The following is a 17,638-nucleotide window of genomic DNA, read 5'->3' as shown; positions in this document are numbered from 1 at the left end:
CGAAAAGGGAAGATGCAAAGGTTCTTTGGATGGAGATTGTGGTAAAAATAGCTCAAGGTCACAAGGGATCAATGTTTGTTTTTTGTTTTTTTGCATAACACAATTAAGTTAATTGTATAAACCCTGCACTCCTCTTAGGGTTGCGCCATTTGATTGTATGCAAGACATGGGACAATTTAGAAATTTGTGCTAATAATAGGGTGCTTTGTGGAGAGCAAAAGCTGGCTGGTGCGTTTCCATTTCTTTTGTTATCATTGTACAGCCTAAAACGGTGCAGAGAGAGAGAGCATATTGCTTCTTGACCACGCTCCTCTTTGGCAAGCCTTGAACCATTCCTTTACAAGGAACTTTCAGGAGCCATTCCAACACATTCATACTGACAACACTCCTAATGAATGCAAAGGCCAAACTTTATAGCAGTTGGCGCTGCAAAAACTGACCGGCGGTTGTAGAAATCTGAAACATGCTTGGCATGTGATACAAGCAATAATACCTATGGCATTTAGGAACCTGCTACCAAAGTACACTGTGGAGAGCATCCCTTCCCAATGGGCTCTCAACAGCTGCCCTCTTCAGAAAATTTAGGGTGTGATGAATTTTTCAACTTGCAAATTCTAAAAAGGAAAGGTGCCATAAAGTTGCAACATGACTTCAGAATTCAAAAGATATTTTGATTAAATTTATATGATTTAGTTTTGCTTGGTAAGTAAAATGTGTGTAAAATTGCATTAAAAATGATTGCCAAGTACTTGCAGCTCCATCATTATTATTATTACTGTATTATTATTATTATTATTTAGCATTATATGACATTTCTGAAAGCAGTGTGTCTTCATCAAACATACTCCCTAAACCAGACAGCTTCTGTAGGTGGAATGTGAGGGCACCATATTCTCCCACTTCACACACCAAAAATGTCTTGGACTCGTCCTGAGTAAGACATCTACAACATCCCGCTGAATTTGCAAAAAAGGGGGGGGGCAACAATGGCAGCATTCTACAGAAAGCTTTGTGATCTTCAAAGTACGTGGGCTTTCTAAATGTATTGGCAAGGCGATGAGAGAGATCTTAGATATTACAGGCACTGAGAACCAATACTTGCATCTGTAACCTGCTGTATACCACAAGGATAGATAGATAGATATAACTGCAGCACAGCAAAACGTTACTAAAATGAAAACTTTATGATTCAGTCCATTTATATTCTCTCTCTTTCAGATCAGACTACCGGTAATTTCCCGCCCTGTTAGGTGGTCTCTTTGTGGCCCATTACAAAAAGCTTTTACCAAATCAAAGAAAAGGCCATGTGCAGCTTTCGTTTCTCCAGCTGATTCATGAGCTTTTTTAATGTTAATACAATCACTCTGGCAAAAGATTGCCTGGAGTCCCTTTGCAAATTGATATTCTGCAGAACAGTGGAATGGCTCTGGGAACAATTATTTTGGGGTTCTTGTTTTTAATGTTTTCAAGAGTCCATATGGGAGCAGTTGCGGCCTCAATTGGTTGATTAGCCCCCAGACTTTTCCCCTGATCTACGCAAGAGGTCACAGATACCTCTGTTTCCACTTCTTTTCTGCTATGAAACTGTACCAGGGATTGGGAGACCTGTTGCCCTCCAGATGTTGCAGAACTCTAACTCCCAGCATCTCTGACCATTGCCCATGCAAGCTGGGATTCATGGGAGTTGGGGTCCAGCAACATTTGGAAGGTCACACACTGATCTACACAGAGACCAAGACCTGGCAAAGTCAGAGTAATTTCCCCATCTTTCCCTTGTATATCCTGGTCCACAGTTTTGGACATTCTGTGAACACTTACTTGGGAAAATGTCCTACTGAATGCAGTGGGGCTTCTTTTGGAGTAGACACATGTAGGATTGCACTGTTAAGAGATGCCAGCGTTACAAAAAAGTCACTTAATATAGAAAGTCTTGCCCCCAATGGCAACTAGACATTCTGTTTTGGTGACTGTAACCTTGGTTTAAGGAGCCATTTGGCACCTAGCTTACACATCTGAGTTTCTAACATTGGTTAGAATGTTGGACTAGGACCAGGGAGACCCAGGATCAAATCACCAATGAGCTACAAACCTCACTGGAAAGGGTCAGTGGTAGGATACAGACTTGCTGTGCAAAAGGTTCCAACTTTGATCAATGGCATCTTCATGTAGGGTTGGGAGAAAGCCCTTCAGAAACCCTGGGAAGATGCTGCCCCTCAGCTGCGGACCTCTCATCCTTGCATGCAGAAGGTCCCAGGTTCAGTCTTCGCCATATCCTGGCAGGGTCATCTATAGAACTTCTAAAGGTAGACACTAGTGCTGGTACAGTAATGGGCTGCCCAACTTTGAACTTCATTGTACTCCTAGATTTCCCTTTCCACCAGTACATCTTCATAATCTGATTTAGAATGTCATTGATTTAGGTTACAATATTATCTTAGACTCGGCGGCATTTTTGGTAGGCGACGTTAAAGATTCTGTAATACCAAATAACGAGGAACTGCAATAACATGGAGAAGACAGTGTGCGATCTTTTAACAACAGCCAAAATTCCAATAGCCACTAAAGGTTGGGGTAATCAAGTACCAACTATGAAAGCCTGGCTAAATTAAAAGGTTGGAAATGGCTGGGATGGTTAGAGAACTTGCATTATTAGAGATGGGAAAAATAAAGGTAGGGGGTTTGATCAGTTATTGGAGACCCTCCATAGAATTGACAGATTAAAATGTATAAACAATACGAGCAGATGTGATATGAGCTAGAGATGGCTTTCAGTGGTGTTCACACCACTGGGAACAGGGGACCCGCTAGAGTGGACACCCAGCGAAACAGCCTCCTGCCTGCAGCATCACTACTGCTCACCAAGAGATGCCAGAGCAGGAGCAAGATAGCAGTGTGGCCAGGACTGTGTGGACCATCAGCAGAGCATCAGATTCACTCCACAAGCACACCTCTACAGCCCTGACCTTGCTGCCACCTCACCCATCCTAGTAAGTGGCAGCAACACTGCTACTGCGAGGCTCTTGAGAGCCACTGTGGTGTAGTGGTTAGAGTGCTGGACTGGGAGACCAGGGTTCAAATCCCTGGGATAAACTGGGAGGGAGGGAAAACTATGTTCATCACCTTGAGCTCCTTGGCGGAGAGGGGTGGGTTATAAATGCGACAAATGAATAAATATTGCCACTGCATCTCGTCCCCACTACACGAGCAAAGACTGTGAATGTCTAATCAGGTATTTGTTTTGGTTCCTTGTTAATGTTGATTCTATTTATATATTCTGTTGGGACCGGATCTGGAGTTTGTTTACAAAAAACAATCGCATGAAAAGTTGCAAGCAGTTCCGAAATTAATATTTAATGTATTTTAAGAAGAAATATTTTATAGTACAGGAAGTTTATATGTAAGTGTTCCTCCTAGTTCTATTGAAATTAATAGGTTTTTGATCTGTGCTTGGCACTTCAGCACTGAATGTGATTTAACAAGAAACTGGTGCATATAAAGGAAGCCTGTTATGTGATTTATTATATAGTATTATTAAGATCAATATTCAGTTGTTGGAAGCTTGTATTTGTTGTTGCTAGCATCTTTCTGTCTCAAGAGACATTGGAGTGGGCCTCCGGGGGTGAAGTCAAACCACTGAGTTAGCAGCATCAAAGTGACCTCCTTGGGGCAAAAACTTGGACAGGGTGTATGGAGGTCCTGGGCTGCCCAGACGACAAGACCCCCCCTTCTTGTCTTCGCTGATGTGGCCCAAAAGAAAGGAAAGCAATACGTCTGGCACCAGCTTGGCTTCAGGAGTTGCTGGAAGGAGGTATACAAGATGCCATCCAACTGCCTTAGGGACTCCACTCCAGATTTCAGTAGGGTTTACTACTTAGCCTTTTCTTCTCCCAATGATATCCCACAAGGCAGCAAAGGTTTAGGATCAGAGTTTTCCTTTTCCTAGATGGGCTCCCTTCCCAGGTTGACGAACCCCATCTGCCCCTCACTTCCCTCTATAGCACCTGCAGAAACCGCCTTCTTGACTGCTGAACCCACTGTTGGTCTCATCTGCTCAATCCACTGGAGCCTGTCTTTTGATGCAGGGGAAGTCCCTAACTCAACTTCACCTGATTTAGCCAGCCATTCAAAGCCATTTCCCAGGGGGGTGGTCACTGTCACGTGTTATTGATATTAATATTTATTGTGTTGCATAATGCAGTCATTTATGTTATGATATATTTAATTACCATATTGATCAGCAGGAGTGGCTGTCCCAAAAGGGCAGAACTGAAGCAATAGCCTCATGGCGCTTCCACTAGTGGCCCACATGCATCCCTGCATTTCTCTCTCACTTTCCTTCTTGCAAAAAGTCCTCTCTTTGGGGGAAGTGAGTCGGCTGTGTGCAAGACCTCCCAATCAATTGTAATTGTGCAGCCTGAATTGCTGGTATGTGATTGAATCCCATCATTCTGAAAGCACCCTTTCCACCCTCCATCTATGGGCATCTGTAGGAAGTCCTCTCATGTAAAGCTAGAGACATAGGAAGCTGTCTTTCACTGAGTATACTGTCTAGCCCAATGTCTAGCCACCCTTCAGGATATTCAGGCAGAAGCTTTACCCAGCCCAACCTGGAGACACTGGGGATTGTACCAAAAACTTTCTGCATGCAAGGCAATTGCTCAACCATGGATGTATACTATATGCATGCAACCAAGAACCCCACACATATAGGTTGGAGGAAAGAACCACTATTTACAGATGCATTTATTCTACATGAATGAAGACCTGGAAAGGCTGTGCTTGATATGCCGAGATATGGCTACCACATTAACCTATTGCAAGTAGAATCACAGAACTGGAAGGGAATCCGAGGATCTAATGCAGCCTTTGCAATGCAGGAATGTGCAGCTGCCCCATACAGGAATTGAATCTGCAACCTTGGCCTTATCAGCACTACACTCTCAGCAACTGAGCTATCCAGGCTCAAGTAAGATGCAAGCTAGAAAGAATCCACTAGAGAGGAAAGGCCGCCAAGAAATACAGTGGTACCTCTGTTTGCGAACGGGATCCGTTCTGGAGCCCCGTTCACAACACGAGCAGAATGCAACCTGATTCGCCACTTCTGTGCATGTGCATGACTTCATTTTGAGCGTCTGCGCATGCGCAAGCGGCAAAACCCAGAAGTAACCCTTTCCAGTACTTCTGAGTCGCCGCAGGACGCAACCTGAAAACGCTCAACATGAATCAAATGTAACATGAGGTGTGACTGTAAGTGTGCCCTGCTTCTAGTAAGAACTTTCAAAGTTCCCGGCTAAATCAAAACAAAGTCCCATCTGGTCCAGCATCCTGTTCTCACAGTGCCAACCAGAAGACGACAAACAAGACATGAGCACAACATCTCTCTCTCCCAATTTGTGCTCCCCAACAACTGGCATTCAGAGGCAGACTATCTCCAATACTAGAGTTAGTACATTCCACCCTAGCTCAGTAACCTGGATAAAGTTAGAAACTACCCCTAGTGCAACAATAAAATGCGGGTAAACAAGCATTCTAAACTTCTGGACTGCTCTTGATTCTATGGCTACACACACACACACACACACACACACACACACACCATGTGTGTGGCTGTCCTGGAAAGCAGGGGTGGGCAGAAAGTGAGATCTGGAATCTGCTGACCATTCTCTGGATATTTTGCAGTAGATTGGGGAGGATTTCTGACTCCCAGCTCTTGAACAATTGTGGCAACAAAATGACCCCCTGCCCACACACAGCTCCAAACTATATTACCAATATGAGTTGGGGCAGATTTTTGTGTGGAAGGCTCCATTCAGGTCTCAGAATTCTTGAATTCCTGGAAGCAGAATTCTGTAATTGTAGATCCTTTTGCAACCCCCTGGTTGGTGGATCTTGGGAGTTCTAGCAAATAAATGTTGAAAGCCAGATGTCTGCCCACCATGAGAGTCTGTTTTAGGAACTTTGTGGCAGCCACTGATGAACTTTGATTAAAGGCAATGGGTTTTGCATCAGGCCTCTTATTGGGGGAAGGAAAAGGAAAGTCAAGGACATGGTCAATTTCCACACAGCGCTTTCTTCAAAATGACATTTTAATGATAATATTATTCAAACATGAAGGCAGGCACTAGGAAGTTGGAGGGCTTTTTTTTTTTTTTTTAGTTGGTGCTGATTGAATGGCGTATTCATCTGACAACAGTGAAATAATTTGAGGAGAAGAAACCACTGGCCATTACTGAGTTAATGACAAGTGATATTTCTTCTTTCCTCCCAAGTAAAACCTTTCACTTTTAATGATGGATTGGGGCTGGAGGGGACTAATTTACATTTTGAAGTGACGCATCAGTATACATTAATGTGATCGTGGTTTGCATGGAGAACAATCAAAAGGTGATTTCCTCTACAGCGTAACCCTTTTAAAACAGCAAAGTGTTTCTGGAAGTTATTAAAGTTGTATATCTGCCTTATCATTGTGTGGCTGAATCCCCACCCCACCCCCCAGCATCTTTAGAGGCAGTGTGCTTCCCCATTTGGATTCCAGCCCTGTGTCTCGCTCATCAATACTTGTGCCAATAGCTCTTATTTGTTCAAGTAGCTGCAATTAATCAAACTGAGAGGAAGGAACTGGGTCATAATTTTGCAAACACATAACACTGGAACGACCCTTTGGGAGAGGAGGAAAAGGTGCCTGAACCTAAGGGCACTGCTGGATCAGAGCAAAGGCCTACCTGGTGCAGAACACTCTTTCCTACAGCAGCCAACCAGGTGTCTCTGGGAAGCCCAGAATCCAACATGCGAGAGCCCTGTCTAGCTGATATTCTGGCCTCTTCAGTATTCAGAGACATGGTGTATCTGATTCTGGAGCTATCATATAGCCATGGATAGCTTCATCCCCCATGAATTTTCTAATCCTCTTTTAAAGCCATCTGCATCTTGTGGAAGTGATTCCCATAGACTAAGAACTTGGTTTTGCTTGTCCTGCATCTCTCACCATTTAGCACATCCCTCGGTTCTGGAAATATGAGATGGGGGGGGGGGCGGGAGAGAAACTTACCTCTATTCACTTTCCACACACTATGCATAATTGTATACACTGCTCTCATATCCCCATTGCCAATCTCTCTCTCTCTCTCTTTGTAAATGGAAAAGACTCAAACATCGTAACCTTTTTCCACAGGGGAGTTTACCCAGTCCTTGATCATTTTGGTTTTCTGAACCTTCTCCTGCTCAATGACATCCTTTTTCTAAGGTGCGGTGCCCAGAACGCACATAGTATTCCAAGTGGGGTTGCACCACAGATTTGGATAACGGTGTTGTGATATTGACAGCATTGTTTTCCATCCCGTTCCCAGCAATTTGCCTTTCAACGGAAGAGGGGAATTTGGACAGCTTGTAATGTAGGGGTGGCAGCAGCTCAATCTGCTGCAATTTTCTCTTCTGTGTAACTGTTCAAAGGAGAAGATCCCTGCTCTCCTTTGCATTCACACACCACAAACCTGGCGAGGCAGCAGACTTGCAATCAGCAGCCCTCCAGAACTCTTGCGCCAACAGAAAGGTGGAAGAGAGATCCACTTCATAAAATAAATAAATCCAGACCTATACAGAGACAGGCACGTCTAACCCTATATGGGTTCGAGCTGATACCATGTTTGTTTCGATTGGTTCAGTGCAATGGAACTAATGCTAATGTGGCTTTAAAATTCGTAGGTCATCCTGTTAGCCTGAGAATTATAAGGCAGGGACAAGCCACACACACATAAATCAGAGACTAAGGTCCTTCCCACCTCAATTTTCCTGCTCTGTTTACCAAGTGGAGGCTGTTTGTTAGGGAGTAGAAACATGTAATTGGGGTTTTAATTAAAAAAATAAATTAACGAAATACAATAATAACAATAAATGACCTCAAGCCCATGCTGCTGATCTTTCAACCAGAACTATTTCAAAATTCACTTTAGCCATACTTAAGCATTTGAATAACTTCCTCCAAACAGTATCTTCTCCTGAACAAACAAATTTGACTGTGCACCAGATTCAGCAATCCGGATTATAATGACCTGCAAGATTCTTCTTGTATAACAGTGGCTTATTTGAATGATAGGAGGGGGATTGGAGCCAGCCAGAGATTGAGGTCCTTAGTCTAAACTGCCAGAATTCACCTTAAAGAGCATTCTAGCCTAAAAACCTCTCTTTACCCCCCACCCCACCCCACCCTGGCTGACACTATGGAAGTATCAGTCTATTTTAAAAAGAAACAAAACAAATGTAGAAATCACACTCGTTCGACAACTACATAGAGATATGCATCAGGGTGTCGTCCCCGTCCCCCCCCCCCATTCCTGCTGTACTTTTAAAGTGTGTGGCTGTTATTTTAGACAGGTTCTCCCTGTCGGCTTCCACCTGCAGGGAGGTGAAGTCTGGAAGGAAGCCCATTTAGATCCAAGTGCCTCTCGCTCGCTCTAGCTGAGGATCTCACTACAGCCTCCGCAAAGAGAGACTTCCAGGTCTGCATAGCACCAAAAACCTCAGTAACAAGGGAGGGGACAGCCCCTGAGCAAGCGAGGCGGGGGAGTGGAGAGGCGAGAGAAAGGGAAAGGACTCCCCCAGGAAAAGGAACGGAGGAGCATTCTCTCCCCAACACACACACACCCTGCACACACACACACACACACACACACACACACACACTGCAAGGAGTCTACATTAGGACATCATCCCAAGAGCTCGGGAGCAGGAAGAATTATTGCTGATCTTTTCCCACCACCGATCCCGCCCTGAACAGCAGCAGCAACCCCCTAAACCGGCCCTGGAACAACACCTCCCCCAACCCCCAAAATAGTGGCATTTCATGGGGCCCAGGAGCCTTGCGGGGTTTCCTCTCCCACCCCACCTGAACCTGCCTCCTCACGGAGGAATCTGGACCACTTTTTCTTCTGTCAGACTTCTCCGGGCTCCCACCCAAAGGCATCCCCACCTGAGCCAGGAGGAGCTCCGGATCGAGCCCGGATTCGCCGAGTCCCGCATTGGGGCCGACCGAGCAGCCAGCCCCGGGGACGCATTCACACGTGCACGCGAACGCCGCCAGCAGCGCTCCTGCATTCTGCTCCATCCCCGTCCCGCCGCCGCCGCCGGGATCTCCTTCTCTGCTCACCGTTGGATCTCCTGACGATGTTCTCCAGGAAGGTATTCTGGGGAGCCACCAGCCCTCGCCTTCCCCCAGCCATAGTCGGGCGCGCTGGCTCGGGCACCGCGGCCGGGCGAAGCTAGGCGCTTGCCTCTGCGCGCTCGTCTTCGTCTTCTTCTTCCCGCTCTGAGCTCCTCATGGTCCCCTCCGGGTGGCTTTGCAGCATCAGCTCCTCTCTCGCGCCCAGCCACTCAGGCTCCCTCCTCCCGCGCCCGCTCGCTCACTCGCTCGCTCGCTGCATCCCCGCTCGCGGCCGCCTCCCAGCCGCCGCGCCTGGACCTTGTCCGGCAGCGCCCTCTGCCGGCCGGCCGGTCGCCCGACAGAGCGGGATGGCTTCTTTGGAGCAGCTGCCCTGAACAGGCTGATCCGGTTGCATTGATTCGCATCCCGAGCTGACCTCTGGTTTGTTCCAAAGGAAGTCTCTCTGACCTCAGTTGGGCTCGCTCCCAAGGTTCCCTGCCAGGTGGACGGCGCTGGCCCGAGGGAGTTCGCTCTCTTTTCCCAGAAGCATAGAATAGTAGACTTGGAAGGGACCCCAAGAGTCAGGACCCCAAGAAATGCAGGAATCTCAGCGAAAGCATCCATGACAGATGGCCACCCGACTTCTGCTTAGAAACGTCCAAGGAAGGAGAGTCCACAGCAGGCATAGGCAAACTCGGCCCGCCAGATGTTTTGGGACTACAATTCCCATCATCCGTAACCACTGTTAGCTAGGGGTGATGGGAGTTGTAGTCCCAAAACATCTGGAGGGCAGAGGTTGCCTATGCCTGGTCCACAACCTCCCAAGGGATTCCATTCCACTGTCAAACAGCTCTTACTGCCAGAAACTTTTTCCTGGTTAGTCGGAATCTCATTTCTTGTAACTTGAAGCCACTGGTTTGAGTCCTGCCCTTCAGAGCAGCAGAAAACAAGCGTGCTCCATCTTCCATGTGACAGCCCTTACATATGCTTCAGGTTACAGACTCCACTAACCCAGAAATAGTGCTTCAGGTTAAGAACTTTGCTTCAGGATGAGAACAGAAATCGTGCTCTGGCGGCGCAGCAGCAGCAGGAGGCCGCATTAGCTAAAGTGGTACCTCAGGTCAAGAACAGTTTCAGGTTAAGTACAGACATCCGGAACGAGTTAAGTACTTAACCCGAGGTACCACTGTATTTGAAGATCCCAGAAGACCTGGGATAGCTCAGAGCATGAGACTGTTAATCTTAGGGTTCTGGGTTCCAGCCCCTCGTAGGGAAAAGATTCCTGTATTGCAGGGGGTTGGACTAGATGACCCATGGGGTGTCAGGAGTTCAGCCTACACTCGAGTAGGACCCTGGCAGAAAGACATGCCTGACTGGCATGTTCTCTCCCTCCTGGTCGATCGTTTGGGAGCTTCAAAAGCTTTCTTCTGCCCAAACATCACAGCGACCGATGCCAACAGACACCGGCACACTTAGGGATCCACAGAGTTTACGCACCTTGCGTAACAGACCTCAGCAACTCAGCATTTTGGCTAATCTACTTTATTTACATATAAACACACATGGAGCACTGCAACATGGCTCCCTCTCTCTCTAGCATCAGACAGCAAATAGGAAAAAAACAAAGGACAATAGTCCCACTTCACGGAACACAGGAACACAAACATCCTGTCTCCGTCACTTCCCACTTTGTGGAGTCAAAATATATACCGTCATGTGAAAGACAAAAATCCCATGACTGTAATCACGGAGCAGGAATTCTAACATGGGGATCCCTTCCAACTCTACAATTCTGTGATTCGAAGGGCTCCAATTGCACCACCCCCCCAAAATTAACACTTTAAAAAAAAAAACCCTGACCATTTTCAGACACCAGCAGCGTCTCCCTCGTGGTGCCTCATTTTCCCCTGCTGTATGGAAGGAGTTTAGATATGGCCCACTTCTTAACTCAGGGCTAATGGCAATGCTTTGAAACCTACCTAGAGTAGCCACTTTAACATGGAAGAAATCAGCCCTTCCAGTAGTGAATTCAAATAGTAAGTACCCATTGCTATGTAGCCAAAATAGGGCCCTGGGGGGCAGCTCAGCATGTATGGTTTTTAGAAGAAGAAAAAAAACACCTCTCTACCAAAAAAAAAAAAAAATAGCGAAAAATGGAACATAAGACAGCCCTAAGAGGACTCAGGATGCTCAATGGCCGCAGAATGTTTTGTGTCTTATCGGTACAGAAAAGTAGGGAAACAGGGTGGGTGGAGGTGGAACGGAATGGACCATCCCGGTGTGGTACACTGCAAGCTAGCCAGCTGGAGCCCTGAATTGGAGCACTCCTCACAGGTGAAGACACATGGCAACATTTCTGCAGAAGATGCACTTATTACCAAACCTAGTACTGTACTAGCTCTTCTTCCTTATCTTAAAATACTTTAAAGCCAGCTAGTGAAAGTTAGGATTGTGTGTAGCCTGTATGACAGGACACAAAATTATTTTATTTTGGCACCTCCCCCCCCCCCATTTTAGCCGCACAACAATCCTGCAAATTTGACTAGGCTGTGATGGTGACTGAGCCTTCAAAGTCCCGCTTTTTATCCCAGTCAGCATCTGTTTTGAAATTGTTTTTATATTGACAATTGCCTTAACTGTTGTTTTTTTAAATATAGAAATGAAATAAATAAACCAGTAAGCTCTGTGGAGGACCAAAAATTGAGCCTAAGGCTCCCCAGTTTAAAGCACTCTTAGACCACTTTAACAGTTGTTGCTGTTGTTTAGTCGTTTAGTCATGTCCGACTTTTCATGACCCCATGGACCAGAGCACACCAGGCACTCCTGTCTTCCACTGCCTCCCACAGTTTGGTCAAACTCATGCTGGTAGCTTCGAGAACACTGTCCAACCATCTGGTCCTCTGTCGTCCCCTTCTCCTTGTGCCCTCCATCTTTCCCAACATCAGGGTCTTTTCCAGGGAGCCTTCTCTTCTCAGGAGGTGGCCAAAGTATTGGAGCCTCAGCTTCAGGATCTGTCCTTCCAGTGAGCACTCAGGGCTGATTTCCTTCAGAATGGATTGGTTTGTTCTTCTTGCAGTCCATGGGACTCTCAAGTTAACAGTCGTAGTTTCCCACAAAAAATGCTGGGGAACTGTCATTTGCTAATTGGGCTGGGAACTGTAGCTCTGTGTGTGGTCTCCCAACAACCCTCAGCACCCTTAACAAACTACAATTCCCAGGATTTATTTGGGGAAATAGTATCAAAGTGGTATAAGAGTGCTTTAAATGTATTGTGTGTGTGTTCTTTGTGAAATTCACTTTAGCCAATATATTTGCTCCAAAGTGACACAGTTGTACTGTTCTAGTTGCCAGTTGACTATTCACCTTTGGTGAGCAGGAATCATCTTCAGGCAGCCTAACACAGATTTTGTAGAATGGGGGTGGGGCAGGGGGACTCAGTCATTGTTTTCCTTTTAAATGATATTTTTAATTAAATTAAATATACCGATTAAATGATATACCAGTTAAATGTTATTTTTAAGACAGATAAGAAGAAATGTTTTAGTTATGAGATATCAAGATTCCAAAAAGGTTTGTTGGGAAATAATGTTAAATTACTGTTGAAAATGTGTAGATTGGTCTTGGAATAGTGTACAAAAGATGAACAGGTTAAATCTGTAATGATACACTGGGCAGCAGATTGCAGATTGGGAGAAGTTATAGAAAATGGATTTGAAATTTACGGCACGTTGTACACTGAAAGAAAACTATATGGAAATGATGTACCGGTGGTATTTGACTCCTAGTCAGTTAGCAAAAATGTATAGAACAAGTATAAATACCTGCTGGAAATGTAAAGAGAAAGAAGGTACCTTTTATCATATGTGGTGGCCGTGTAAGGCAATAAAAGCTTTCTGGGAGATGATATAAAATGAACTGAAAAAATACTTAAAATAACTTTTGTTTAAAAACCAGAAACGTTTTTTATTAGGAATTATAGGTACTGAAATTTCAAAGGAGAGAAAAGACTTTTTATGTATGCGACAACAGCCGCACAGATGCTTCTAGCCCACAGATGGAAAGAAGAAAGAGTCCCTACCAGAGAGGAATGGCAAACTCTGCCGAAACGGCAGAGCTGACTGGAAAGCTCAGGAACCAAGAAGAAAAAAACTTCCAAGAAAGAATGGGGGAAATTTACAATTTATTTAGGAGACCACTGTAAGCAGATGAATACATTAGCAGGATTTTAATAACACTTGTAATGTAACAAGTATTATGGACAATATGGACAGATTTAAAATATGGACTATGAAATAATATACAGTTGAAAACGTCGACAATAAGACCCGAGGAGGGGATGGAGAGAAGTCTAGAGATTCAGAGAAAACTCTAAATGTTGGTATTTATTTGGTATTGTTATACCTTTACACTTGTAAAATCAAATAAAAATTATTCTCAAAAAAGAACTAATTGTTTTCCTTTTAGACCATTATTGTGTATTGGAAATAATATTGTTATAGGATTGAACTCTTCGAAAGCAAACAAACTGAAGCCCAGACAAGGCAGAAGAGATCGATGTGTCTTGGATGTAGTTGCACCACCCTTAAAAACCCAAGCTCATAGTTTAGCAGGGTACTCCTAGATTCAACCCTAAACCTGGATACCCATGTTTTGGTAGCAAAAAGCAATGTTTTCGGCCAATTATGGAAAGCTTGCCACTTGTGTTCTTTTCTGGAGATGTCAGATCCAGCCACAGTGACACACACATTAGTCTGGAGCTAATGAAAGTTGTAATCCAAAGCGTGTGGAGGGCACTGGGTTTGGAGACTTTTGACCTAAAGCTATAACATTCACCACAATTATCACAATTTTGGGCTACTATATTTTTCTCCACACTTGTCTTTGTGTGTGTATCTTGATTCAAGCTAGATCTGTATGCCCTTTCTTTAAGTTTATTAATCTTCTGAGTGTTTGATCATATAGCATTTTCTCAGTTCCTCCTCTTAATCTCTCCTCCGATGAGTAATATTAAATGAACTTCTATAGATCACCTATTGATTTTTGTAGGCACTTGGCCGTACCTTTTCTACCTGGCGCAATTATGCTTAAATGTTTCCATTAAATATTACTAAGGAGTATCACATTTAATACTGTAACTGTGCAGCCATGAATGTAACATTATGTAACAATGGACATTTTTCTTGTAATACTGCAGCTTTAGTCTGAACGTCACCATAATATTTTACAATTTAAATGCAATTTATAAATAAATGTGCGAGTGGAATACAGAATAATTAAAATAAACCTTCTTCAGATGCTTCCATTACTTTGCTTCTGCTTTTCCTAGTAGGCTTTAAACTCAAAAAGTCTATCGATGAAAAACTGCCTAACTGCTTGGTTGGACCTGGCTTTCCTCTGTAGTAACAGATCAGGCACATATTTAGCCTGGCAAGGGAATAATCTCACTGACGGTCTCGTTAACAGAAGCTTTCTGCTTCATAGAGGAGCCTTTGGGGAGTTTTCAAGGAAGTATACAATATCTTACAGTTTAAGATATTGGGATACAGAAAACGAGGACGATTTCCCCCCACCTGCAAATGTGACTTCAGTTTGGGAAGTTACATGCCGTCAGGTATCCCACCGTTAGGTAATCAGGCCCAGTGCCAGTTCCCAATATGGTGGGATAAATGCTAGGATGCCACCACCTCCCCTGCCAGGCTGCTGGGGCCACTGGGGCAGCATATATGTCTGTTAGATGGAAGCCGCTGTAAGCAAAGATACACACCAGTTTGGTGTGCATGTAGTGTCACTTTCTGCCCTACTAATGATGCTGACTCTGCCCCTGGTACATGAAGACTGGGGACTAGAGGAGCAGCATTAATCTTGAATTACTTTGCAGAGTTAGCACACAACTTGGAAGCTGACTTTACTGAACCCTTGTAGGAGAGCAGGCTTACCTTGGTTGCAATCACACAGAGAAACTTGGTACAGAAAAACAAGACACTAAGTTTACTGTAGGAAATACTGTACATACAGTACTTGGGTAGAAAAGAGCTCCTAGTTCTAGCTAGCTGAGATAGAGTTGCAAGGGAGCCATACTAGCTGCTTGCACTTAGCAGAGGTACCGTATTTTTCCGTGTGTAAGACGCCCCCATGTATAAGATGCCCCCTACTTTTGGGGAGCCCAAATTTAGAAAATGGGCTTATGCACTATTTGTGTATAAGACACACCCAGATTTTTAACCTTATTTTAAAAGTAAAAAAACCTAGTCTTATACACAGAAAAGTATGGTACAGGTGCAGTACTTTCAAAGATTTCCTCTCTACAAGAGGGTCTGAAAAGAAGGAAGGCAGGAAGCAAGAGCCACAACTTGAGAATAACCATGTAACATTAGAGAAAAGGTCAGCACAGAGGTCAAAGGACAGTGAGACAGTTTAGGAATCTTGGAAGTTTCCTTCTCTATCTGCTTTAACCTCATGCAACCCCGAGCAAGCGGAGTTGCATCTCAACACTTCCCTTAATTAACATAGTAGCACCAGCCGGTATACATGCACCAAAGAGGCCCAGAGCTCTGATTTGTGCCACAAACCACCCACACAACTAAGGGGTGCGAAGACTGGAGGCAATTTGTGCAGCTATCCTCTGCAAAAATAAGGCTGTAAAGAACCACATTCAAAGCAATGTTTTTATACACTTCCAGATTACACACGTGATTTCTATCCACCGGTCAAGGGATCACAGCAATCTTAATAGCTGTCATAATCCTAAAACCAATTAAAATCATTTGGATCTTCAAATCAGCCCTCATTATAATATCATGTGATTACATGTAACCATTTTTCAGTGTCTTTCTCTATTAAGACTTTGACTAATTTTCCTATTCATTGAACGTCTCCAAATATCTCCTTTCATCTGTCTACAAAACAATTCAAGATTAATCACAATTGTCATGCCTAGCTGATTCTCTTTTCATGCATACAGCGGACACCATAGATTCTAACCATTTATTATTTTCAGTGTTTTGGAACATTAATTACATAGCACAGGTCTTTTCAGTTTAGCTAGGCCATAAACTCAAAAGAAAATGGAATCGTCAAGATTATGGTGTTTTATGAAATTATTTTCTCCATCATTAACATATGCACATTTATGCAAATTTGCCTCATGAGCCTATACCCTGTCTTTTAGGGATCTGCAGATGGTCTGTACATAATACTACAAAATTTGGTTCCAATTGATTTTTTAAATTACGCATCACCTAAATATTCCCTAGTATATACATATTCCCTAGTACAGTATATGAAGACATTGCTCTTTATTTTTGTTCTCCGTCTCCCTAGGGTCAAGTCATGTGTGTTCTGATTAGGACTTTGGACATACTCCAATAACTTCTGAATTTTATATTCTCAAACATGGGGAAGCGTTGATTTGGTTGGGGTTTTTTTTTGTCCCGATAGCATTGGATGCACCTAACAATATGTCTTGCACCTTGATAGTCTAACTCAGTTGTACCTGCAAAACGTCTTCTATATTGTGAGAAGTTGCAGACTTGGGAATTAACTACACTATTCAGTTTTTTTCCTTACATCCCCACACCCACCTTATTTAACTAATGAGTGGTCCTAATAGAAGTATTGCCCTATATTCTCATGTGGCTCATGGCGTCACCCGCTCAGTCCCACCTCCTCAGTTGCAACCCTTTGCCTTTCCTGGAGATAAGCAAGCTCCAGACACCCCTTATATTTCTGTGGTGGGCAGGGAGGAATAAGACAAACAAGTTGCCAGAGCTGGGCGCCACCTCAAGGGCTTCTGCTGCCTGAGGCAGCTGCTTCATCCCACCTCATGGGTGGCCTGGCCCTGCTTATGTGCTTCTAGGTATGAGGGAGAAATTCGATTTAGCTTGCATTTAAAGGTGAAACAAAACAATTCACACTTTCCAAAACAATACATGAGCCAAACCAGAGCCATCCTTCAAAATTTCCTCTTTTAATAAATTTTGCAATGCAGTAAGCTGTACAAAAATAGCTTTCCAGTCAAGTAACAGGTGCAAATTCCATGTGTGGATAAAAATGTATGCATTAGTGATAACAGCGTACAAAAATACATTGCATAAGGGGAAATTGTTTTGCCAAATAAGTGTATAAGGTAAAAGTGCATGCCAAGATTTGTGTTTTAGAAAGAACTTGCACAAAAATGCTGCTAAATTTTCATGAGAACTTATTTTTTTAAGAATGAAAGAAAACATTGCAAACTGATGTGAAAATCCAGAGAACTGAATTTAAGAATGGGAAAATGAGACACAGAGAGAAAATGAACTTGACATTCAACTATCCTGCATTTCCTCTAAGCTCAAGATGGTGTGTGCAGTTATCTTCCTGTACACCCACAATTTTATCCTCAGCTATCATGTGAGACAGTGACATGCTCAAAGCCACAAAATAGGCTAAATGTGGATTTGAACCTGGGTCTCTCCAGGCTTAATCTGACACACTAACCTACAGTCACTGTGATATTTAGATGAA

At 43.9% G+C, this 17,638-nt stretch overlaps 1 protein-coding gene across 6 annotated transcripts in view; it reads right to left on the bottom strand.

The window, feature by feature from the left end:
- KCNH1 (potassium voltage-gated channel subfamily H member 1) overlaps window positions 1–9,381 on the bottom strand; it is a 223,006-nt gene extending 213,625 nt beyond the window's left edge. For 5 of the 6 annotated variants that reach the window (XM_081854588.1, XM_081854589.1, XM_081854591.1 and 2 more), the window contains exon 1: window positions 9,143–9,381. In XM_081854588.1, the coding sequence (XP_081710714.1) occupies window positions 9,143–9,215 (73 nt within the window). In that variant the 5' untranslated portion in view covers window positions 9,216–9,381. The remainder of the gene's footprint in view (window positions 1–9,142) is intronic. The other variant, XM_081854590.1, reaches the window with a different exon arrangement.
- Window positions 9,382–17,638: the final 8,257 nt, after the last annotated feature.

This window comes from Podarcis erhardii (assembly GCF_964252035.2).
Source record: "Podarcis erhardii genome assembly, chromosome: 3".
Lineage (NCBI taxonomy): Eukaryota > Metazoa > Chordata > Lepidosauria > Squamata > Lacertidae > Podarcis > Podarcis erhardii.
Note: the sequence above shows the minus strand (reverse complement) of the source record. Positions and strands in the feature narration are given on the sequence as shown.